Raw genomic sequence first — 25125 nt, 5'->3', positions numbered from 1 at the left:
GTTATGTTAGATCCTTCTTTTTTGAAGCTGAAAAGCTTTATTTTTCTATTAATTTTATTGCCACGGAATGGGGGGTCAGTCTTCAGAATCTCTACTTTTATGCTTCATGGAAGAAAAAAGGTAAAAGAGGTTTGAAACAACCTCTTTAAGAGTAAATGATAACACCATTTATTTAACTAGTAACTGTTCTATTCATTTTCTATCAGCAAGGCTATCTGTTCTAGTATCTATGTAAATGGGTTACAGAATTCAATGCACATGCATCTACATCTTCCACAATTCTTGACTCACTTCTGCAGCAGCCATGAGGGCAGACTCAGAGACAATTTTGTTATAAGTTTTAAAAAGCATTATGTTTTGGAGGAAACATTTTGTTCTTCAATTCCATATTTTATTTTCATGCTCAATGAATTTGTCATTTTTCAGTTTGTCTCCCAGATGGTGAGAGTCTGGAGCGTTAAAAAAAAGGCACAGTGAGTGATCCAATGAGTAAAGGGTGGGACACACACTGGTGTGCCAGAGATGTCAGAAAGCAGAGATGTGTTTGCTCTTAAAACAGCTTACACCCACTTGTGACAGTTCAGGTCTCATACACTGCTTGGTCACTGGCACTTCTGTTTGATGTAGGTCGTGCAGCCACTGTGTCTGAACTTGATCAAATAAAAAAAACAGCGCAGTTTTCCTCTCTGAACTGCAACTCCAATACATCTTAACCAGGCTGTGATAACAGCAGTGTTTCCAGCTCCCTCCACCATCACTGAATATACAGAGTCACAGCAAAATAAATAATTTTCATATATGATTATGAATCATTCACTGAATCCATCAGAGCAGTTACTGAATCAACATATGAATAACTAATGGCTCTTATGAGTGACTCTTTTGAGGAATAAAACAAAAATGTGGTTGCCCATTTTAATCATTTTGATGAATCCTTCACTGAATTAACATACACTACTGTTCAAAAGTTTGAAGTCTGTGAGATTTTTGTATGTTTTTGAAACAAGTATCTTATTACTTATCGAGTCGGCCTTTATGTGATAAAAAATACAGTAAAACGGTCATTTTTAAATTAATTGTTTTTATTTATTATATATAAAAAAATTTATGTATTCCTGTGATGGCAAAGCTGAATTTTAGAATCAGAAATCATTATAATATGCTGAATTATGTTGAAAGCAGTTGCGCTTAATTAGAAATCTTTGTAACAATGTAAAAGTCTTAACTCTTTTCATCACAAGTGTAGATCAATTTAATGCATCGTTGATGAATATTTATTCAATACTGAAAAGTACTGATTCTTAAAATTGTGGGTGTCATATGCATTTATGCTGTTAGTAGCTTCTTGTTGTCTATGTACAGTAGAGTACTACAAATTACTGTTTGACAGCTTACTAGGCCTTGGAACAGTGAACTGAACTCAGAGGAATTCAAGGCATGATGGGGGGGGGGGGACAGAGAAGTTCAAAGTCATCTCAGCACTAAAGTGGATCTGCAAAAGACTGAACATGTTAGATTGTTACTGGCAGTGTGGGCAGAAGAACACAGACTCCACTGACCGTTAATGTCATTATTCTCCTGACAAAGGTGCACTGGGGGTGAAGTTCTGGCTCAGAGCCAGCCTCCCGTGTGAAGCTCAGCCAGGAGTTCAGTAACACAGCCAGCTCTGATCATCAATGAGTGAGGAGCCTCATTCAGCACCCTGGCCACAGACTATAGCAGTATGCATTAAAGAGGCCAAGCTATGAGTGACACAGAGCTGTAGATTAGCAAAGGATAATTCCCATTGCTTTGGGACTACTGACCCTTTTTTGGTCCCTAGTGGAAAGGGAATGGGCAATGGCTGGGATCTTTGATAATTCTACCAAAGTATTTCTGCTGACATTCCCGAGACTTTGTTGAGTTGTTAAGCAGAAACAGAACCGTTCACTTTTCTCCACTTTGAGAGGAATGTTCACAAGCCTGAAACATGCCTGTGTCATGTAAGTGAGCCTCCCACTCCTCCTCCTCCTCCTCTCTCAGCTAAAATCATCCCTCCATCCCCCACAACCTCTCAGCTCAGAGAGGAAATAACTGTTTCACGGGCTGCATGTGAAGACTTCAAGATCCACGGTGGCTGTAATTAAGAACAGTGAAACATATTTTGGTGTCAACTCTGAGTGCCACTTTACATCAAAGACTGTCCACGTAAGCATTTGATCCATTAATTAAGGAAATGGCAGAGTTTAGGTGGAAAATGTAAAGCTACAAAAACCTCAGTGGATATCGAAGAAATACACAGTCAAGGTTTCAAAGGTCACACAATAGCACTGAATCTGATGTCATTTTAAGACAATTTAAACATTCAGAGCTGAAGGAAAATGTCTAAAGAAGTCAGTTCAAATGGAATAGTTCAGCTTACAGTCTCACAGTATGTACAATCAGACTCAGGAGTTGCATTGCAGTTCTAATGAGTCTGATGTATCCTTCACTGAATAAGTCAGAGCAGATACTGAATCTGACTCACTACAATGTCTAGTGAGGAAAAAAAATCTATTTAGGGGCCTTTGTGGGCTGAAATCAAAACATACAGCATGTAGTGTAGACCAGTTCATGACCAAATTAAACTTTTAAGCAGTTATTTTAATGAACATTCAAAAAGAATTGCAAACTCATGAATAACCAATTTAAATTAGTCTGACAAATTTACTGAATGAACTCAATGAATTCATCAGGGGGCTTGCTTAACTACCATAGAACAATGCACTGTTAAAGAAATCAACCAGCTACTCAAGAATGTTTCCTGAAACCGTATTGTCATAAATTTGCTGTTCAACCATGTTGGTTGATGTCACGTAGGTGGTGGTGTAATTACTTCTTTTAATGAATCTGTTGATGTTTTGCTATAAATTACGGGCATGGCATCTGAGGACCAATTAAAATTTTCTTAGTTATTTTGCTTTATTTACAGTTTCAAAGATAGGCTCGTTCTTACGTACTAGAGCACGTACGCACACTCAAAAATGGTGTTTTATATTTCTTAATAAACTAAAAGACATAAATGAAATTTGTATATATTCTAAATAAAAGATATAGATTGTACTGAATGTCAGCTTGCTTATTTTGTTCAAGATAAGAATTTATTAAGTCCACATGTCAAGCGAACAAGAAATATGCTTCTAACCACAGGTCGAGAGCTGTCGTTCAGATCACACAACTTTGCGACGCTGCTTGGAATGTTTTCAGGAAACAGACTCGTTGAACTATGCTGATAATGATGGAATTGCGAACATATAGTTGGCAAACAATGCTTTTGGGAAATGTATCCCAAAGCAGTTACTGAATCAACATCTGAATCAAAATAATGACTGGTGAGAACACACGACTTTCAATTGAGGTGTTCTAGCAGGCTACAAAAATAACAAATATACAGCACATAGTGAGAGTAGTCTGATGATCTTATGAGTAATTGGTTTAAGTTTATTTTTTTACTGAGGAGGTCAGAGCAAAGACATCGAGTGTTACTGCTTGATTAAAAAAAAAAAAAAACATATTTTCCCACTGAGTGTCTCATCAACATAGCCATCACTCCTTTGCCCATGCTTATCTGCGCAAACTGGAAGTCTATGCGAAATTGATTTTTCCAATTTGACCTCTCAATTTATTAAAGCTTTCCTCTGATGTTAGACAGGCCCTGGGGAGAGCAGCTTCATCCTATTTGTCAGCTTCCTGGGGTGACTCACAGTTCACTCAACTCCACTATCACTCAGGACACTAGCCTCAAGCTCACAGTCTTTGAGAGGAAGTGGAAAGACCAAAAGACACACAGTACAATGCACAATTTCCTTAAATTATCTGATTTGTAAAATGACAGGTGAGTGGATTTGTACCATCCTCACCACAGCATCTTCTGAAAGGGAAATTAATAACTTCTCACTTGCGCTATAAGCAAGATTTTCAATGAATTACTTAAATGTCAGACCATTTCTCACACAAAGCTATTGGATGGCTTTAGAGGACTTGTAATTTAACAAATGGCTCTTATGGACTGCTTATATATCTTTTCGCAGTCTAATGTAACGTTAGTTGTTGTTTTTTTTTTTAGAAAAGTTTATTAATGTAACATTTTATTATTGGCCATTTGTTGATTACCAGCCATAAAATTAAAAACATCACTGACTTGATTATATTGACTATGAAATGTAATATTGCTCTATTGCTAGTTTTGAGAGCCATGAAAGTTAGTAGACAAAGGAGTGAGCTGTCCCTTTATAGCATAGAAATAAAGAAATAAAGAGAATGCCAAATATAATGCAAACTTCAAATATTCTGTGGGTGGGGGATGGAAAGGAATGACTCACCACTCAATGCCAGTGAGGATTTCCATAAAAGTTTAGAAACGAAACTGCACTGGCATTATGTAGTACGAAAATAGGCCAAAATAGATTGTAAGCCATTATATTAACTACACAAATCTAACGCTTTGCAGTTTCTGTTACATTTTGTCATTTGTGCCAGGCCCTGTGCCAAGTTCATTTTAAAAGTAATATACTAGGAAAGGAAACAACACTCACCAGTCCATCACAGTTGTTAATAGCGACAGAAGCTCCAGGCACATCTGTGATGTCCCCTATAAAAGTGCAGTCTGTTTTCAGCAGCTCCCTTCTAAGTATTCTCTCTGAGTGGGTTCCATTCTCAGTTGCATTCCCAGCTATTTCGATCTCATCATGCCATTCCACCATAGATCCTGGAGCCACTAATCTTTGGTTGGGATGTAGTCGCAGGTGGAATTCCTTGCCAAAGACAGTGATGTTAAAGAACAGTCTGTCTACCGCTTGCGTCGACCCTTCCAAAAGCTCACGCTTCACACGCTGCTTGTGATTGGCTGAGAGAAGATGCGAGAGGTAGTGTCCCTCTGCATCTGTACTGATGGGAGTAATGAGGCCATACTCTTTCAGACGGATCTTCAACAAGTCTGATAAAACATAAGACAAACATATGATGAAAAAAAATATGATTTTATACATCAGTAATTAAAATCAAAGTGGTTGAAAAAGTGCACTGAACTCATCACTGCAGGTTGTGACGTTGACTCTACTTTGAGTTTACTTAAATGTAAAGGATCAAGTGTGAGTTTTTACGGTGTACAATTAACTTCTTAAAGTTATCCCACTGTTCATTAAAAAAGAGAAACAAAATAAATTATTGTAAGTCTAGCTGACTAAACAATATTTTATCCTGTGCAATTTGCTTGTCATTCCCAACTTTAATTAACAGACTATTATTATAGGTGTTAAAGTCTGTTAAAGGTTCTCTAGAGATTGGCTTGCATCATCTCTTAGGGCTTTTCCTGTACTGACTGTTTAACAGTTCTGATCAATTTTCTGATTAAAATATTTGTCATTAAACATTGAGAGGAGAAGATGTAAGTGATAACAGTTAAACACCCACATGACGGCACAGTGTGACTCTTACTTTGCAGCTGTCATTAAAGAAGCATCAAAACTTATAAAATTACTTTTTCAACCTGAAAAATTATTTGAGAAACAAAACAAGCACAATATTAGAGGAAAAAGTTTGAGGACCACAAGGCCGTATACTTTACCTTTTTTATCTATAATTTCACCAGCCTGCAAGAAAAAGAAAACAAACAGATAAGGAGACGATGCATAAAACATGCAGCCAAGACATTTACAAAACAGCTGAGAAAGTACCATTTGTAGAACAAGAGAAACCATAATGGATGTAAAACTGGCATGAGTATATCCAAATCTGACATTAAACTTTCAATTTCGTTTGTGGCAAGCCATTTTTACATGTATTCCTTTGAACTAATAGGTATCTATTTTAATGTTAGGCTACTTAATTTCAATTTCTAGGATTAAACCCAATAGTGAACAGAAGCAAAGGAATAAGCAACTCTTCCATTGTTATTGTTACTGTGGTTCAGATATAAACTATTCACTTCCAACAAGTGCTCCAACTGTACCTATCTATTTTTACTACTATCTATCCATTAGGTGAGCTACTAGTACTTTTTGTTACTACTATAACATCCAGATTGTTGCTAGTATCTATTTAAGATTTTCTGATACTTATCAGATACTCTTACTTATTTATCTGACATTAGTATCCCATTCCAGCTGTTATTAGTAACATTTCTTTTTGTAATTTATAGTTTCATAAAATTAAAAATGAAGTTTTAGTAAAATTAAAAAATATATGTATAGGCTATATACCGGTAATAGACACCTGTAATAGTAAGAAATAATTTGTCACTCTCAGAGGAGTAATTTGTCACTATCAATTAATTACAAGTAGCTACTAGTATTTAATCAATAAATTAATTCTGTGCTTGTTCGTTTAAAGGAATCAATATGAAAACAGCTTGCCATATTTCACGTGTTTTCTGCCATGCCAACTTTCGGACAGTTTGGCTATTGGTTTGACAGCTGGGAACACTCTCCTATAATGCGCAAGTTTCTCTCTAGTATTTGGTTGATACGTTTTCTCTAAGTTCTATATTACGAACAGACAGAATAAACACAAAACTGGTGTAGATATTCTTAAAAAAAGCTTAAATTTCAGTCAGATTTATTTGGATTCTAATCGTGTTCCAAGCGGGAGGGCGACTGTTAAACCTCCAACATGTCCCGCGAGCTTTCACTTACAGATCACTTTCATACAACTTTACATGCAGAAACAGAAAGTCATTAACACTTACCAGAAGAGCTGAAGTCAGACTTACTACAACTCCAACCATTAGTAACCTAAGTGACAGGACAACCATCACGAGTCGGGTTTTCTCAACTGAAAGACGAGAAACAGAAACTATAATCCAAATTTGGATGTTTCACTACGCGCCTGTCTTCTCTAAAAGTGTTGCGCACTAATCCTTAAACAAGGCACATTTAAAGACTGGTTAAAAGTAAGCAAAGAGTTATTAAGAAAGTTAAAAGTTGTAGAACTTGGGTCAGTGCCTCAGTTTGTTAAACTTATAGGAAAGACATCCCTCTGAAGAACTGAGGTGGTTAAGTTGAGTTGAGCTGGCTGGACAGAGCCTTGTCTGAGTCCTAACCTGGCACTTCGCGCTGCCTAATAAACTACAGACCAGCCCTACAGTGACGTCATTTTTACCCTTTCCCAGGAAAGCACATGGTGGGGGGTGGGGGGTGGAGGGGGCTAGAAGAAGAAAAGGAATATGCTAAGAAAACACATGGCAATGCTTTTGTCAAAGCTAGCTGGTGTGAATATAGTAGTGAAGCTATTAAAGTCAGAAGAGGTCTGAGATCCTACAGGGGTAAAACTAAGCTGCTCATGTTATATTTACTGGTAACATAATATAATAATATTGCAAAGCATAAAATGTCACTAGTTTTGATTTCAATATGTTCGAAGTTAAAATCTGTTATTTTTATAGTTATTTTCAAGAGAGTCGATAGACTTTTTTTAAAAAAATGCATTAACAGCTTGCAGTGCTTTAAAATGATTTGTTTTGTATTCAACAAAGCAGAGAATACATTCCTCTCCCATCTCAATCAACATGGCCTTCTACAAGGTCTCTATTCTAGACAAAAAAATACTGGGTAATACAACTAATTTCTGCTGTGTTCTCATTTCTTTGTGAGGGATGTGTCAATACCTCTGAGAAGAAAAAAAAAGAAAAGAAAAGAAAAAGAAAAAACTGCTGTAGGGTTCCATTCACTAACATAATAACAGAACCTCTCATCTCTTCTTATCACTTTTCTCAACCTCTTTGTTGTCTGAATCTGTAACACAATTTTGTTTAGCACTTTTCTTGTTTTTTTATTTTCTTGTTTTTTTTTTTTCTTGTTTTTTACATCTTAGCCAAAATAACTCTGGGCTACCAGCAATTTTGTTCCTCATATCCATGCAAAGACCACCTGCAGTTCTTACCTTCGTTTCTTCTCTTCCACACTATTTCAGGTCTTTCTGATGCCTTCAAGGCCATGTGTCAGTTCAAATGCATTACAGGTGAGTTTTAAGCAGAGGTAATCTGATCACCTTCACATCTGTAGACCTTATGTTTCCCTCATCCCAATTTAGGCATGCCTTCCACTGTCTGAGTACGTTCCCAGACCATATCACTCAATAATAGCCCATGTTCAGTGTCGACTGTCTACAAAAAAAGCAGTTTCCATCTGGTGACATTTTTTGTATGTTTTACAATACAAGCACATGCCAATTTTGTTATTTCATTTCAACCTAAGAATCTGGAGTGTGTATAACTGTTAGATTACTGTAAGATAAGAAATTTACTGTACATTGTTTTATCTATTTACTTTTGTAAAAAGGTTGTTCTTATTTCTTCAATGATATATCTGATACATGTAACTCTCCCATGGATAATGCTCATAGCAGTGTTTCTCTTTCCCTGTGGTCCTAACTCTGGCTTCCCTCCAAGTGTTACCGGTCTGCTGCTGAAATGGTATATGAAATTCCAGCAGTATTGTTATCGTTGATTAAAGACGTGCTCGGAGGTCCTGAGAATCTGTCTGCACTCAGGTCCATGCACTCTGAAGCTTTTATTGGAAGGTAAAATTGAATGTCAGCAACCCTTTTGTTTTGTGCCTAAGCTTTGGTTCTGTAAAGCAGACTCCAGCTGAGTAATGAGGTTGTAAAGTGGTCAATGAAACAATAAACTATTTGCAACTTTGCTGACATTAAGAGCCATACTGTTCATGAAGGACATTTAAGTTTAAGGCACATCACCTGTTTTGTCTTTCAGCCAGACATTTCTCAACACTAAAGCTTGTTTTAAAACACAAGACTTGAATGAAATGAAATACATTACCTTAAACTGTAAGCATATAATCATGCATTTTGAGGTTAATACGAAATGAGTACCAATCCCGGAAATAATTCAAATGCTTTGGTCTTTCAAAACAAGACACTTGTGGTTTGTCTAATGTGTTGCACATTGACCAGACCACAAGACCACACCTAACAGCAATTTGAAACGGATAGACCTTCCTGACCTCACAAAGGGCATTCTGATTGCTATATATGAAATATTTGAATGTCAAGCTGTCCACTTGCTGTCATCCCGTCTTTGTTTTCGAACAAAACATTAGGAACACAATAGCAACTGGAGGCATGCAGAAGTCACAATGTGCATCTCACTGGTGCTTTGACCTCGTGAGGGCTGAATGGAAGTTTTTGTCCATGCTCATCTTTGAGTCAAAGAAAAGAAACACCAATAAAAATTTGCCATGTAAAGGATTTTCACAAAGGGAAGGACAACACATTTTGCCATTTTAACCCTTACTTGTCTAATTCTGAGGGCAAGACCATTTTTTACAGTCCCATATCCTCTGGTGTTAGTCTGTACTGTTTTACGAGATTAAAAAAGCAAGATATTTGTAACGGTAAAATGTTATAATTATTATCAATTTTATAACTTTAGAGGATATAGTGATTTTTTTTTAATTAATGTTTGTGTCATCCATTAATTGTGTTTCCCACAACAGTTTTCAACATGTCTTCAACAGTCTTCACTAACAAATCAGAAATACCAGAGCACTGGGTAGCATATGAATGTAACAACCACAAAGTTATACATTTCAGGTGAGAATGTGTTAATTTGTGTTTTAACTCAGTATGCAATATCCATTTGCAGAATTAAATTAAATCCTATTGCTGCTAAAGTCTATATAGATATTCACACATGTGAGTAATATGGTTAAAGACACACAGTCAACTCACAAGTGTTCAAAGACCAGCTTATGTATAGCAGCCTATAGAAATAGCCGCTAATGGGGCATCCATGTGTATATATCTATGTTAGTATAGCTGTATGTCTCTTCTAAAAGTTTCATGTAGACAGCTTTACTGAAAACAGGAAACTACTGCCTTGATACAGAAACCCAAACCAAACCAGAAAAACAACTGCTAATAACACTAACTTACTAGATGTGTAAAAACCCACAGCAAAATTGAAAAGATGTCAATTTCTAAAACAAAAGCACACAATGGTATTGTGTTTTATTTTTATTTTTTTTTATCTAATACACTGTGCATTAGGGTGCATCAAATTTGAATGGTAAATTTTAATTTCAAAATATCAATTTGGCTGGCATTGCATTTTGTTCCAATTAACATAAAAATGACTTTTGCAAAGTTTTGAGGAATTCCATTGAGATTTAGGGGTGCCACCTAACACATGAACTTTGGCGAAATTTTGAAAAATGTGCAATTTTTAGTCTAATTGGCAAAAGGTTGACCTGGAAATGTTGAGTACAGTGAACTTTTATACAGTAACATATTCTATAGGGTTATCAAAGTAAAAGTTGTTTGTTTGAACCCTTTGGGCAACTTGGGTATTTCTCAGAATTCAACTTTCAAGATTCTCCATTCATTTGTCCTATAGACAAAATGAATGGAGGTCAATGGGACATGTTCATGTGGCCTTACCCTGTTAATTTACTGTAACAACTACAATGCTACTCTCAATACACATAAGACATCTACAGTGGGGAGAACAAGTATTTGATACAATGCATATTTATCAGGTTTTCCCACTTACAAAGCATATAGAAATTTTGATCATTGGTACTCCTCAACTGTGAGTGACAGACTCTAAAACAGAAATCCAGAAAATCACATTGTATGATTTTTAACTAATTAATTTGCATTTTATTGCATGACATAAGTATTTGATACATCAAATAAATAAAGAACTGCTATAAAGCCAAAACAATCTCTGTTATCTTAAATTATACGCTTATCTCTGTAAAGCTGCTTTGAAACAATCTACATTGTTAAAATCGCTATATAAATGAAGATGACTTGACATCAGAAAAGCAGAACTTAATTTTTGGTACAGAAACCTTTGTTTGCAATTACAGAGATCATACGTTTCCTGTAGTTTTTGACCAGGTTTGCACACACTGCAGCAGGGATTTTGGCCCACTCCTCCATACAGACCTTCTCCAGATCCTTCAGGTATCGGGGCTGTCGCTGGGCAATACCGACTTTCAGCTCCCTCCAAACATTTTGTATTGGGTTCAGGTCTGGAGACTGGCTAGGCCACTCCAGGACCTTGAGATGCTTCTTAAGGAGCCACTCCTTAGTTGCCCTGGCTGTGTGTTTCGGGTCGTTGTCATTCTGGAAGACCCAGCCACCACCCATCTTCAATACTCTTACTGAGGGAAGGAGGTTGTTGGCCAAGATCTTGCGATACATGTCCCCATCCATCCTCCCCTCAATACGGTGCAGTCGTCCTGTCCCCTTTGCAGAAAAGCACCCCCAAAGAATGATGTTTCCACCTCCATGCTTCACGGTTGGGATGGTGTTCTTGGGGTTGTACTCATCCTTCTTCTTCCTCCAAACAGGGCGAGTGGAGTTTAGACCAAAAAGCTCTATTTCTGTCTCATCAGACCACATGACCTTCTCCCATTCCTCCTCTGGATCATCCAGATGGTCATTGGCAAACTTCAGACGGGCCTGGACATGCGCTGTCTTGAGCAGGGGGACCTTGCGTGCACTGCAGGATTTTAATCCATGACGGCGTAGTGTGTTACTAAGGGTTTTCTTTGAGACTGTGGTCCCAGCTCTCTTCAGGTCATTGACCAGGTCCTGCTGTGTAGTTCTGGGCTGATCCCTCACCTTCCTCATGATCATTGATGCCCCACAAGGTGAGATCTTGCATGGTGCCCCAGACCAAGGGATATTGACCGTTGGCCATTGTGGAGAGGTTGGAGTGTGTTTGATTGAGTGTGTGGACCTTTTATACAGGTTCTGAATTTTTGTTTTAGATTCCGTCTCTCACAGTTGAAGTGTGCCTATGATAAAAATGACAGACCTCTACATGCTTTGTAAGTGGGAAAACCTGCAAAATCGCCAGTGTAACAAATACTTGTTCTCCCCACTGTAAACTCTGAATATGATATTGTCCACTCTAGAATACTGTTGATGTTAAGCTTAATAGCTTAGCTAACATAGATAGCTAACTGTGGTTAGCAAACTGTTGCTAGCTAACGTTAGCTAGGTGTAATGAGCACCAAAGCACTTAAATGACTTATGATAAATAAGTATACAAAGACACAATTACAGATATGATAGTAATTATGTAATAATACATACCAAACACAGAAAGATCACCTCAAACAGAAAGATCATCTCAGTTTTCTTGAGCTGTAGTATTGTTTACCTCAGATCTCCATTGTGACCATTGAGCACTGTTAAGCACTTTATCCAAAAAAAACAGATGTGCGGTGGCACCCCTAAATCATCATGTACTGGAAAAATATTTTGCATGTGTTGTTTCTACATATAGTGGAACATTTTTAGCACCCAGCCATATCAAAATTCAAGAATTGTGTTTTTTGATGCACCCCTACTGTGCATGCTTTTTATGTCTGTGCATCTGCTTTGCATGGTATAGTTTTTTTTTCTCCTTTTATGTTTATAACAATACATTTTGTTTTTAGGGTGACTTGTAACATTCTGTTCAGGGACTACAGATGAAAAATATCCTTTAACTAACATTACAGTAAAGCTAATTAATGTTAGATAAACTAATAAATAAAATTTCATAATAATAATTGTAATAATAATAATATTAATAATATATTTATTCATTATTATTATTTTATTCATTTCAATCGCATTATGCTGAATGTATTATTTTATGTCTTCTTTAATTCCCCCTTACACTCTTAATGTGATCTGCCCTTAAATAGGTTATACTTGTTTGATAGATCTTGCTGAACATAGAGATTATATTAAAATAAAAAATATTGTTCTTCCCACATTAAAGTGTGTGACATATTAGTAGTGATTGTTTTTTTATGTTTTAGGGGAACATTCCCCTAAACCTAACAATCACAGAAAACTTTCTGCATTTTTACATTTTCAAAAAAACATCACTTAATATGATTTGTAATCCATTTTGCTCATGGTGACCAAAAAATTTTGGATATTGCCATCTTTGTGGTGACATTTTGTCCCCACAATGTAGGGAATACCTGAAACACAAACACACACACACACACACACACACACACACACACACACACACACACACACACACACACACACACACACACACACACACACACTATGAAAACAATAGTTTAGTGAAACGTATGCTGCTTCAGTTTGTTTAAAGTTAATTTAGCATTTTAGTTTAGCATATTTTTATTTTCTCCCCAAAAACCATTGTAAGATCAAACAAGAATTGGTGGACTCACCACAGTCTATCATGTGATGTTTTGGCAAAGAAAACAACTGATGAAGTCCCCCGGTTTGATCAAACTTTAAATTGAAGAAAAAGTGAAGATACAGTAGAAGCAGAAAATGGGAGGAGAGAGAGAGAGAGAGAGAACATGAGTGAGCAGCTGTTTTAAAGCCCATGGACAGGTCACAAAATCAACCAATTGGATCCAGCCTCAAATTGACTGTATTTCTTATCAATGACCTCTTTTGATAAGTAAATGTAACAATTGCTGGGAAGGAAAATGCCCCACAGTCCATTTGGATCACATTGGTGAAGAGGGCAAACTAAACACATTTTGAGTTTCTTGGGTAAGGATGCTTAAAGTAATTCCCAGCTAATGTCAGTCAGTGACATTTACAGAGAATATCTCTTCAGCTTAGCTGTGTGGTCAAATCAAAGTTTCTTAGCAGAGCATAACAGAGACCTGATAGCTGCTTAACCCATCACAAAAGGGCAAAAGATTGTGTATAAGAGCACTTGTTCAGTCATGCTGATTGTGCAATAAGTAAATTCTTCATATTGCTCAATAAGGTCATGATGGTTTCCACTTTGCACTGATTACAGGAAAAAACTGTTTAACATTGTCCACATTTACATTACATGGAAAGTGAGTAGGCTAAATTTCAGAATGTATAAGGCCTATTAAAAAAAATGTGTGTGTGTGTGGGGGGGGGTACATTAAGTCAGAGGTTTAAGAAATGTACTGATTATATCTTTCAGAGGAGAGATGGAGAGATATATAATCAATTATTAACATGATTGAATGCAATATAAATTCAAATTTTCCATTTAATTTACTTGTAATAGCAATTTTGACAATACATACAAATAATAGTGTCTTACAACCCCCAGTTGGTTGGGGGGCTTGGGGGATTCATCTACAGGAACAGGGTCTGTGGGAGAATCAAAAACAGGAGTAGATAAGGTTTGAGCAGAGAGACATGGACGGTCTGGTGAATTATGTAGTGGGGGGTAGGTGCAGTTCATAAGTGACAGGGTTAATTTGACGATTAATGGGGAAGGGACCGATGTATCTGGGACTTAACTTCTTGCTGGGGAGACGCAGTCTGATGTCCCATGTGGAGAGCCACACCTTCTGCCTGGGTTGTTAAGTAGAAGTGTCGGTCCGTCAGGCATCAGCATTGCCCTTCTGACGGGACACACTGCATGCTGAAGGTAGTAGTGAGCTGTGTCTCAGACCCCCCTCGCTCTCCTAGAACCAGTGAGAGATGGATCCGAAGAATCCCTGGACCATGGGAACATGGCTGGAAGTAGAGTACGGATTGAAACAGAGTATATCCAGTTGCTGCTTGACAGAGAGAGTTTTGGGCCCAGAAGAGGAAGCGGTTCCAAGACCTCTGGTGGCCGTGGCAGAAGGTTCTCAGAAAGCATCCAATTTCCTGAATCTTTCTCTCCATCTGCCCAGTTGTTTTAGGGTGGTAACCAGAAAAGAGACTTAAGGTCACACCTAGGAAGATGAAAAAGGCTTTCCATATACTTAAACTATGTGTTCAGGGAGTCCAAAGTTGCAGAATTCATGATTGAACATCATCTCAGTTGTTTCCATGGCAGTAGGCAGTCCCTTGAGTGGCACTAGGTGGCAGGTAGCCAGGTAAACCCATCTGAAGGTGGTAAGTCTGTAATAAAAATCCACTCCTAGGTGTGACCAGGGTGGATGAGGAATAAGCAGTGGGAGGAGTTTTCCCAATGGTAGATTACATGGACTTTTGGAAATGGCACCCCTGGACAAACCTCCTGATGTCCTGTGCCATGCCAGGCCACCAGAAGCGATCTTAAACTAAGCATTAAGAAAGGGTGATGGTCTCCTTCCAGCCAATGCCTCCATGCTTCTAGAGCTAGTTTGATGGTAGTAGCTCACAATTTTCAGTATCGTAGTTCTGCTCTGCCACAGTAAGCTTTTTTGAGAAGGCACATCAATGTTGTGATGGATTTCCCTGCTGCTGTGAAAACTTCCTAGACCACTTGTTGACACTTCAACTTTGAAGTGGCTGTAGAAATTAACAAAACCCAGGAAATGTTGTAACTCTTCAATGCTGGTGGGAGTTGGCCTGGAGCGCACTGTGTCAACCTTGCCCTCACCCATCTTGATGCCGCTTTCACTGATATGGTAGCCAAAGAACTGGATGGATGACTAGGGAAAGGTGCATTTCTCTGCCTTAAGGAAGAGTCAATATTCTCTCAGGTGCTGGAGGACCTCAGAAACATGCTGCCAATGTTCGGCTATGGTCCGGGAGTAGATCAAGATATCATTGATGTATAACAGCACAGATTGGTGGAGGTACTCCCGGAGCACCTCATGCTCAAATGAACACGGAGGGAATACGGAGGGAGCATTGACAAGCCCATACAGCATACCGCAGCACTCGTAGTGGCCTGTAGGTGTAACGAATACGGATGAGGTTGTACACGCTTCAGAGGTCCAGCTTAGGGAAAACAGTTGCACCTCTCAGCTGTTTCAAAGCGGATGAGATGAGGAAAAGTGGGCAGCAGAACTTAATGGTTATAGACTTAATGGTGGTAGAATTGATGGAGATGGTCTTGTGGTTGGAAAGAAGAGGCCATGGACAGTCAGGGAAACGTACTTTATCCTGCTGGAGTTTATTTCTGGTTTTTAAATCATGTTATCTTTCTACCTGTTGTCTGTTAGATCACAACACTGGAGTAGAGATCACTATGAATTGTTCTTCACGCACACAGTAACTGAAATTCAAAACTGTTGCATATGATACACTACGCTTCAATATCTCTTACCCTTGTGCTTCAACTTTTCAGTGCGAAGCACTGTAACTCCATGTTGCTTCAAGCACACCATTCTGTGTGCGGGATGCACATAAGCCGCTCTGTATTGGAGCCTTTCATATTAGGCCTATAATACTTTTGCGCATTGAAATATTATTAATAGCCTTCTTGTTCTGTCCTATCTACCATATGTGACCCTGGACCACAAAACGTCTCGGTTACGGATGTAACCCTCGTTCCCTGAGTAGGGAACAGAGACGTTACGTCGGATGACGACGATTGGGGTTTCGCTTAGAAAGCCTCTCACCTTCGAGTATATAAAACGAGCCAATGGCAATGAAATGCCATGGGTCTGCGGAATTTGCATAGCGTATCTCCGCCCACCGCAGGGGGTATATAAGGAAGTACGCTGCAATATGCAGTTATGTCTTCGCTGAGGAGCCGAGACTGAACTCAGGCGTTTTTCAGCGATACAGCGGAAGTGGCAGGAAGACGTAACTCACTCAGGGAACGAGGGTTACATCCGTAACCGAGACGTTCCCTTTCGTGGTCACTCCGAGTTACGTCGGATGACGACGATTGGGGTTCCAGTCTAATCACGCCACCTCGGCTGTCATCCAGTGCCCTGCGTAAGTCTGAGCTCCCTGTTGTGAGACTAGCATGAACGAAGGAGTCCTACTTAACACAGGAATACCAAGGTACACTGGGAAGCATATCTCAGGAGAAATATGCAATTATGCCCAACCATTAAGGGGGGGACTTGAGAGACACATATGACCCAGAGGGATGCATATGGGGTATCACTGAGGTGTCCAGCCGCAGGTGGAATATTTAAACCCCAGGGGAGGCAAGGTGGCTTGCCAAGGGAAAGACACACGCTCAAAAGAAACTTACAGTGGAATACACATGTGGGGGTCGCCCAAAAGGGGGGACCATGCACATGGAGGCACCTAGTCAAGCGCAAAAGCTGTGTTATGGCAGATTGGCATAACCTAGGCGTTGACGTAACCAGTGCTGGAGGAACTCAGAGCTTATCAGACTCACCTGAGAAGATGATCGCACGTATCCCGTCCGTGGAGAGGAATGGCGAGCAAGCGAAGACACCTGAGCAGAATCTAGTACCGGCTGGTTGAAGCGAGTACATGAGAAGAAACTGGCTCTACTCGGAGATTATAGAATCTCGCGAATGTGTTGGGTGTCGCCCAGCCTGCAGCTCTACAAATGTCTGTTAGCGAGGCGCCATGCGCTAGAGCCCAAGAGGAAGCCACACTACGAGTGGAGTGGGCTTTCACACCAAGGGGGCATTGACGACCTTGCTGCTGGTATGCCAAAGCAATGGTATCCACTATCCAGTGAGATAACCTTTGCTTTGAGAGAGCCTTTCCCTTCAGCTTCCCACCATAACAGACAAAGAGCTGGTCTGAGGTCCTGAAACACCGCGTTCTGTCTACGTAAGCACGAAGGGCGCGTACTGGACAGAGCAGTGCCAAGGCTGGGTCTGCCTCCTCCAAGGGCAGCGCTTGCAGGTTCACTACCTGGTCTCGAAAAGGTGTGGTAGGAACCTTGGGCACGTATCCAAGCCGGGGTCTCAGGATCACGTGAGAGTTAGCCGGCCCGAATTCCAGGCACGCTTCGTCAACCGAAAATGCCTGCAGGTCCCCTACCCTCTTGATGGAGGCCAATGCAACCAGGAGCGCTGTCTTCATAGACAGGAACTTAAGCTCTGCTGATTGCAAAGGCTCAAAAGGAGCACTCTGCAGGGCAGTTAGAACCACTGAGAGGTCCCAAGAGGGTATGAGGGGAGGACGAGGAGGATTCAGTCTTCTCGCTCCCCTCAGGAACCTGACGATCAGGTCGTGCTTCCCCAGAGACTTACCATCAACTGCTTCGTGATGTGCGGCAATGGCGGCAACATACACTTTCAGGGTGGAGGGAGACAGCCTTCGCTCCAACCCTTCTTGCAGGAAGGAAAGCACGACACTGATGGGGCAATTCGTGGGTTCTTGATGTTTTAGAAGAACACCAGTTGACGAAGAGGTTCCACTTCAAAGCATAGGCATGTCTCGTGGACGATGCTCTAGCGGAAGTGATGGTAGCCACCACCGCTGGTGGTAGGGTACTCAAACCTGCCTCGTCCCGTCCAGGAGCCACACGTGGAGGTTCCAAAGAACGGGGCGAGGGTGCCAAAGGGTGCCCCGTCCCTGAGAAAGGAGGTCCTTCCTGAAGCTGAAGCGGTCTCATATGAAGCAATCCCAGCGGCGTTACTGCGGCTGCGGATGCCATATGCCCCAGGAGCCTCTGAAATAATTTCAGTGGAACCGCACTCTTGCCCTCGAACGGACGAAGACAAGTCAGCAGTGACTGCGCGCGCTCGATCGTAAGCTGCGCGCACATGGCGACCGAGTCGATCTCCATACCGAGAAAAGAGATCCTCTGCACGGGGCAAAGTTTGCTCTTCTCCCAGTTGACCCGAAGGCCCAGACGGACTAGGTGCCGGAGCACTAGGTCCCTGTGTGCGCAAACCTGGTCTCGAGAGTGAGCTAGGATTAGCCAGTCGTCGAGATAGTTCAGGATGCGAACCCCGTGTTCCCGGAGGGGAACAAGGGCTGCCTCGACGACCTTCGTAAAGACGCGAGGAGACAGGGCTAGCCCGAAAGGGAGAACTGCGTACTGGTATGCCTGCCCCTCGAAAGCAAACCGTAGAAACGGTCTGTGTCGAGGTAAAATTGAGACATGGAAGTAGGCGTCCTTCAGGTCGATGGCTGCAAACCAATCCTGCGGCCGCACACACTGGAGGATGTGTTTGGCCGTTAGCATCTTGAATGGCAGCCTGTGAAGGGAGCGGTTCAAGACGCGCAGGTCGAGGATTGGCCGTAACCCACCGGACTTCTTGGGTACAATGAAGTAAGGGCTGTAGAAGCCGGACTTCATCTCGGCTGGAGGGACAATCTCGATCGCACCCTTCGCAAGTAGGGTGGCGACCTCCGCTCTCATGACAGGGGCATTGCCACCGACCATAGTGAAGCGGACTCCCCTGAAGCGGGGAGGAGATCACGCGAACTGAATCGCGTAGCCGAGCCTGATGGTTCTCGCGACCCAGCAGGACAGTCTGGAAAGCTCTAGCCAGGCCTCCAGAAAGTGCACCAGCAGGGTCATACGAACCACAGACGTACCGTCGGTGGGGCAGCGAGGCGGAATGACCGGCACCGGCGAGGGTGGCATAGCGGCCCTGTGCAGGGGCACGGTCATTAACCGCGTCTTGCCAGAGGAGGCCAGGGGAGGGCGCGCGTCCCACGGGGGGCATGCTCTGGCAGGGGTCTGGCGACAGAGGGGGGATGAGAGGAGCGTGGCCCGTGGGCGGCGCGTGCTGTCATCCACTGCCTCTTAAAGCTCAGAGAAAGAGCATCAGTTCTTTTAGAACAAGATCCTCCCCCAGCCCTCCACTGGAGTAAGGAGTGGTCCTGCTCCCAACTCCCCGAAGAACTGAGCCCTAACTCCAAGCTGCCCATCTCAGGAGTGCTGCTTAGCCAGGTGTTAGCCGGCTAAGGGGCAGAGACAGGCGGTGCCAGCCTCCAGCGACCTCCTCGTGCTTGGACCGGTGAAGGCTCGAGGGAAGGAGCCGCATGGAGGTGGCGTCGGCGGGAAGCGGACTAAGCAGACCACACCAACGGATGACCGTCAGTGCAGAGCCTCAGTCCGCTTCTGGAGTGATCGAACACTGTTGGGCGCAGTCCTCAACCACACCGCCGACCAGGCTGCCTGCCTCAAGGGTGCTGTTTAGGCTGACGTGGCAGTCTAAGGGGCGGAGACGGGCAGCGCCACCCTCCTGTGACTTCCTCCTACTCAGAGCTGGTGAAGGCCCGAGGGGAACAGCCGCATGGAGGGGGCCTTGGCGGGAAGTAGACTAAGGAGACCGCACGGATGGATGACCATCGGTACAGAACCTGAGTCTGCTTCAGGTGGCCGAAGCCACACCGCCAAAGAGCTCAGCCTGGGACATGGGGGAGCTGAGAAAATGAATTCTCAGACCCTGCCACATCAACCTGGCTAAGCCCATGTCTGGACCACATAGTGGACATCACCTGACCCAGGATCACGCAGGTACCGATGTCGCCCGAGAGCGAGGTCAGTAGTGTGCGCGGCGGAACAACCAGGCCGGGCATGGGAGGCATAGCGTCCCAGCATAGGGGCGTGGTTAAAATTTTCCGCGTTCTGCCAGGGTTGGCCAGGGAAGGACTAGTGTTCCACTGCGGCCGGTTCGACAGAACTCCCGGGACAGCACTGCATCGAAGGCGCAGGCGACACACAGTACTGCATGACCGTGCCACGATAGTGACAGGGAACATACAGACCATGATCGCCGTGCGATCGAAAGCAGCGAAGGCGGAGGACACCTGCGGGCCGCGAAAGTCATGTGGAGTCACCGGCGCTATAAGTGGTCAAGCTGTTTGTGTTGCCTGGATACAATTTGGGCGGACTGAACCATTTTATGATAATCAAGAGGGGGAGAGGGGCCCACGGACGTTTGTGTTTCCTAAACAAATACATTTTTTGACACCAGGAAACAGCAAATAGAATAATTTAAAGTTAATAATTTTTACTATCAAATTTTTTTTTAGCACCACAGTTTTATTGGGGGCTTCTCTGGGCCCCCTCTTAGTCATGGGCCCCGAGAATCGTCATAGTTTACCCCCCCTTTACAGCGCCCCAGAGAGCAGGTAAGTAGTTCGTAATCAGTATTGGAGACAAGACAAAGTGTGACTGTGAGGTGTGTGCTTATATACAGGTCCTGATTGGTGGGCTGATGAGGGACAAGTGCAGGTGATCAGTATTCGGATGAGAGTGAAGGTTGGGTGTGTGAGACAGAGGAGCCTGGTTAAACTGTGACACCAGTGAGCAAGCCCATGAGAAATCTCCCTAAGTAGATGATTGAATATGATCTGTTATCTTTGACATCATGCATTCTTTAATAAATTTAACGTTTGTTTCTTTTGCCTGAATCTATGTCGCACTGTTCTTCGAAATGCCCAGTAGCAATGCAGAAAAAAATTAGACGTACCACCAAAAAACACTAAAATGCATTTTAGAATAAACTTTACATTTACTCAACCCCTGTTCACTCACTGGTAGTTGGTCATACTATATGCATAAGGTAGACAAATTAGTAATAATAAAAAAAAAATTATACTATATATGCAGGTAATTATAGCCAAAAGTATATAGAGATGAGTTGAGCTGCATGTAAATGGAAAGTGTCCATGCTGCCTTTTGAAACAAAGGATGGGGTGGTATTCTTTCCCGCTCAAACACATGGCACTTTAGCCATTTGCCGCAGACGAGACAGACATGCTCTCCGACACCATCCCACCCTGTTGATGTTGGCGTGAACATGCTGTCACAGAGCCTGGGCCCCACAGGAAAGTCCAATATTTGAACTTTTCACTGCTGGTTTGCTGCACTATGGCTAAGAGGGTCAGCTTTGTTGAAGAGTTGACAACCAGGCGGAGAAAATTCTGTGGCAGACTTTGCCACAGCCCAGCTCAGATGTGCCATTTGCTGTGAATGGGAGTGTAATTTTTAGAAATGTAGTGCAGTGCAAGAGCTGCTTGCTCAGGTTATGCAACACACTGGACCTTTCACTGGGGTGAAATGTGTAATATGGGTTAGTGGATTTCAAGTCAACTAAACTTGTGTTGCGACCCAGAGCAGCAAGTCAATGTCATTAATTTTTTTTAAAAAACTGTATTCAAGTATGCATTGCTTTCAAGAATTAATGCCTGTTTAAGAATGATAACTATAAAGATAACTACACAACAACTATATTAGTGCCCACACCAGCGGATGATAAAGGTCTGTTTATTAGCCTACACCAGCGGATGGATGATAAAGGTCTGTTTATTATAAGCGTGTGCTGCAGTTGACTAAAATGTTCAAGCACTTTAAAGTTTGTATAGTTTATCAGCTGAAAAAAATGTATTCTGAAATTGATACAAGGAATCTGAAACAGATTCCAATGGTATTGTTCCTCTCTGTCGTTATCATTATAGCTGGTGTGAACATCCCTATTCTCATCGAATTAGAATGATTATTAAAACTCTATAGTCATAGTTATATCATAATAATAAATAATATAAATGAATACAGACGATTATTCAAACACTTAAAAATTGCAATAATAAATATAGTCATAAGCTGCAATCATCGGGATCCAAGCACTAATTTTTTTTCCTCCTAACCTTTTGCTTGCAGTTTAACACATAAATGCTTGTTTTATTATTCATACCACAACAATACATGTCTTTATTAAAATGTTATAACATGCTATCGTGAAAAAGACAAATGGACAACATTTTCATTTCATTGTGTCTGGTGGCAGCTTTTCTAGTGATCTTGACATCACAAAAGCTGTTTTCTCTTTATCACGACTTAATATTCTCTTGTGATCTCAACATAAAAGTTGTTTTCTCATCATCACTACTTAATTTTCTTGTGATATTGACATAACAAAAGTTGTTTTCTAAGTTACACAATTGTGCCAACAGGTGGCAACATAGAATTGAATATAACTGATGGGGTGTGGTATATATCCACCTTACAGTGTTAGTTCATATTGGCCAAGATGCCATTCCATCCGTGCATTTCTGGGTGCGGTAGGGCTCTGTCCACCTCTGACGGTTACGATAGGTGAATCACTTGTTTGGGCTTACAGCACCCTGAGGCACCTCTCGTGGATGACTCATGTTCCCACTGCGGGAATATGACCATCTCGGTGTTGAGACTGAGACTCGCCTTCGTTCGCGAAGATGGAGTCCCCACTCTTATGCCCCGCTCTAGTCTTTTCATGTAGTCACAAACCCATGAGCTCTAGTCTTTTCTTCTAGTCACAAACCTATGGCGAGGCAGCTGACGCGCCAAACCAATCATGGTAATTTGCACTTTGCGCTTTGCATGTGGCTTCTGGCTATTTAAGCGGGCCATTTTGCCATAGGAATCAGGTTTAAATTGTCAGCACCTGTACCAAGGTAATAAGCACGGCAGGGTACATAATACTCGTTCCTTTACTCTCAGGGAACCGAGGTTACGTCAGTAACCAAGTACGTTCCCTTTCGAAAACGGTTTCTCTTATTGTGTAGCTATATGCTATGGGAACCCATTTTAAAACACTGTGTTATCAGCTTAACACTTCGCCCAACTATCACCTAGGGTTCGAAGCCTGAGGTTAATAGTAGAGCTAAAGTCAAATCCAACGGGGGGACCAGCCGGCCGCCGCACAGATGTCTTCAATTGGTATACCACTGGACCAAGATGAGGCCATGCCTCTCTGGAATGAGCTCTAACGCCAATGGGGCAAGGAAGGCCCATAGAAGCGTAGGCTAAAGCGATAGCGTCTACTATCCATCGTGATAGTCTCTGCTTGGTGACCGGAAGCCCTTTGGTGCAGCCACCGAAGCATATGAAGAGCTGTTCTGACTGCCTGAATGGGGCAGAATGCTCTAAATAGACTCTAAGGGCCCTAACAGGGCAGAGTAGAGACACATCTCTATCTTCTTCCGAAGGGGGAATAGCTGATAGAGAAATGACCTGAGCTCTGAACGCAGTTGAGAGCACTTTGGGAACATAGCCATGCCTGGGCCTGAGGACAATACTTTGGAGTCGTTGGGCCTGAACTCAAGGCAGGAAGCGCTCACAGAGAGCGCTTGTAAATCACCCACTCGCTTGACCGATGTTAGGGCTAGCAGAAGTGCGCTCTTCAGTAAAAGAGGCTTTAGATCAGCCGACTGAAGTGGCTTGAAAGGGGGTCCCTTCAGGGCCCTGAGGACTGTGGAAAGGTCCCAGGTCAGTATAAAAGGGGGTCGAGGCGGGTTCAACCTCCTGGCCCCTTTGAGGAAACGTACAACGAGGTCGTTCCTTCCCAGTGACTGGCCGTCCACAGGAACGTGGAAGGCTGTCATGGCCGCCACATATACTTTGAGCGTGGAAGGGTTTCAACCCGCATCAAGCAGCTCTTGGAGAAAAGAAAGTACCAGTGGTACTTCACTTGAATAAGGGTCAATGTCCCAGGCTGCGCACCAGTCGGTGAACACTGACCATTTCAGAGTCCAGAAAAGAGTCCAGTCTGCGTTCTTAATCTCCGTCAGGTTTAGCCAGAGGTAGCGCAATAGCACAATCAAACTGGCCATACTCCTTCCAATAGCCTGGGCGGGGGTTTTAGTGGCACGCAGGGCTAGATCAGTGGCGCTGAGCAGGTCCCTAAAAGCCTCGGGGTTAGGTCCAGACTCATCCATGGAGCGGAGCAGTTTAGCTTGGAACACCTGGAAGACTACCATGGTGTGCAGGGCCGATGCAGCTTGGCCAGCGGCGGTGTTAGCTCGGCCGGTGAGAGCTGAAGTGGCTCTGCAGGGTTTCGATGGATGAACTGCCTTGGATCTTCATCCAATAGCAGTGGGCGGGCAGAGGTGCGCGGCCACTGCTTCCTCTTGGGGGGGCAGCATCTCATATCCCTGCTCCTCAGCGCCGTCAACAGTAGAGAGCATTGTGGAGGTGAATGTTCTTAGGCGAGCCGAGTAGGGGGCGCGCCATGATTTAGTCAGCTCGGTGTGTACCTCAGGAAAGAATGGCGCTGGTCTTTGACGAGGGGCCTGGTGGCTCCCGGCAGGAACCATTCGTCGAGCCGGCTCTTAGCGGGCTCCTGAGGTGAAGACCAATCGAGCCCGAGGTCTTCAATGGCTTTAGTGAGGACGCGGAGAAGCTCTGATTCCAGACTCGCCCTTGCACCTACTTCACTGGTCTGAGATGAGGGGGTGGGGTCAGCCGAGCCCGCCCAATCCTCGCACTTGGATGCAGCCAAAGACAGGTCGTTATCTTCCTCCTCTTCTTCTCCACCGAAAGAGACGAGGCCTGCCGCTTGCGGAGAGGGGCGCTGGTCCGTCTGAGTGAACAGAACAGGTGAAGTGGTCTCCGCTGGCGAAGGCTTCTTAGCAGGAGAAACAGCGAAGTGAAGACTTTGCTGAAGGAGATTAAATCTAATTCCTATGGCGAAATGGCCCGCTTATATAGCCAGAAGCCACGACCGTTCTGGCGGCACCATCCAAGCACCATGATTGGTTCGCGTGTGTCAGCCACCTCACCTAGTCAGCTCTGCTCTG

The 25125-nt window shown here is 42.7% G+C and overlaps 1 protein-coding gene across 1 annotated transcript in view; it reads right to left on the bottom strand.

Moving 5' to 3' along the window:
- Window positions 1-7084, bottom strand: part of adamts3 (ADAM metallopeptidase with thrombospondin type 1 motif, 3) — a 133040-nt gene extending 125956 nt beyond the window's left edge. The window contains exons 1-3 of the mRNA XM_081366561.1: window positions 6704-7084; window positions 5585-5609; window positions 4554-4954 (exon numbers count right to left, since the gene is read on the bottom strand). Of these exons, the coding sequence (XP_081222687.1) occupies window positions 4554-4954; window positions 5585-5609; window positions 6704-6769 (492 nt within the window). The 5' untranslated portion in view covers window positions 6770-7084. The remainder of the gene's footprint in view (window positions 1-4553; window positions 4955-5584; window positions 5610-6703) is intronic.
- Window positions 7085-25125: the final 18041 nt, after the last annotated feature.

This window comes from Scardinius erythrophthalmus, assembly GCF_964197995.2.
Source record: "Scardinius erythrophthalmus genome assembly, chromosome: 5".
Classification (NCBI taxonomy): Eukaryota; Metazoa; Chordata; class Actinopteri; order Cypriniformes; family Leuciscidae; genus Scardinius; species Scardinius erythrophthalmus.
The sequence above is the reverse complement of the archived record's forward strand: the minus strand, read 5'-3'. Positions and strand labels throughout refer to the sequence as shown.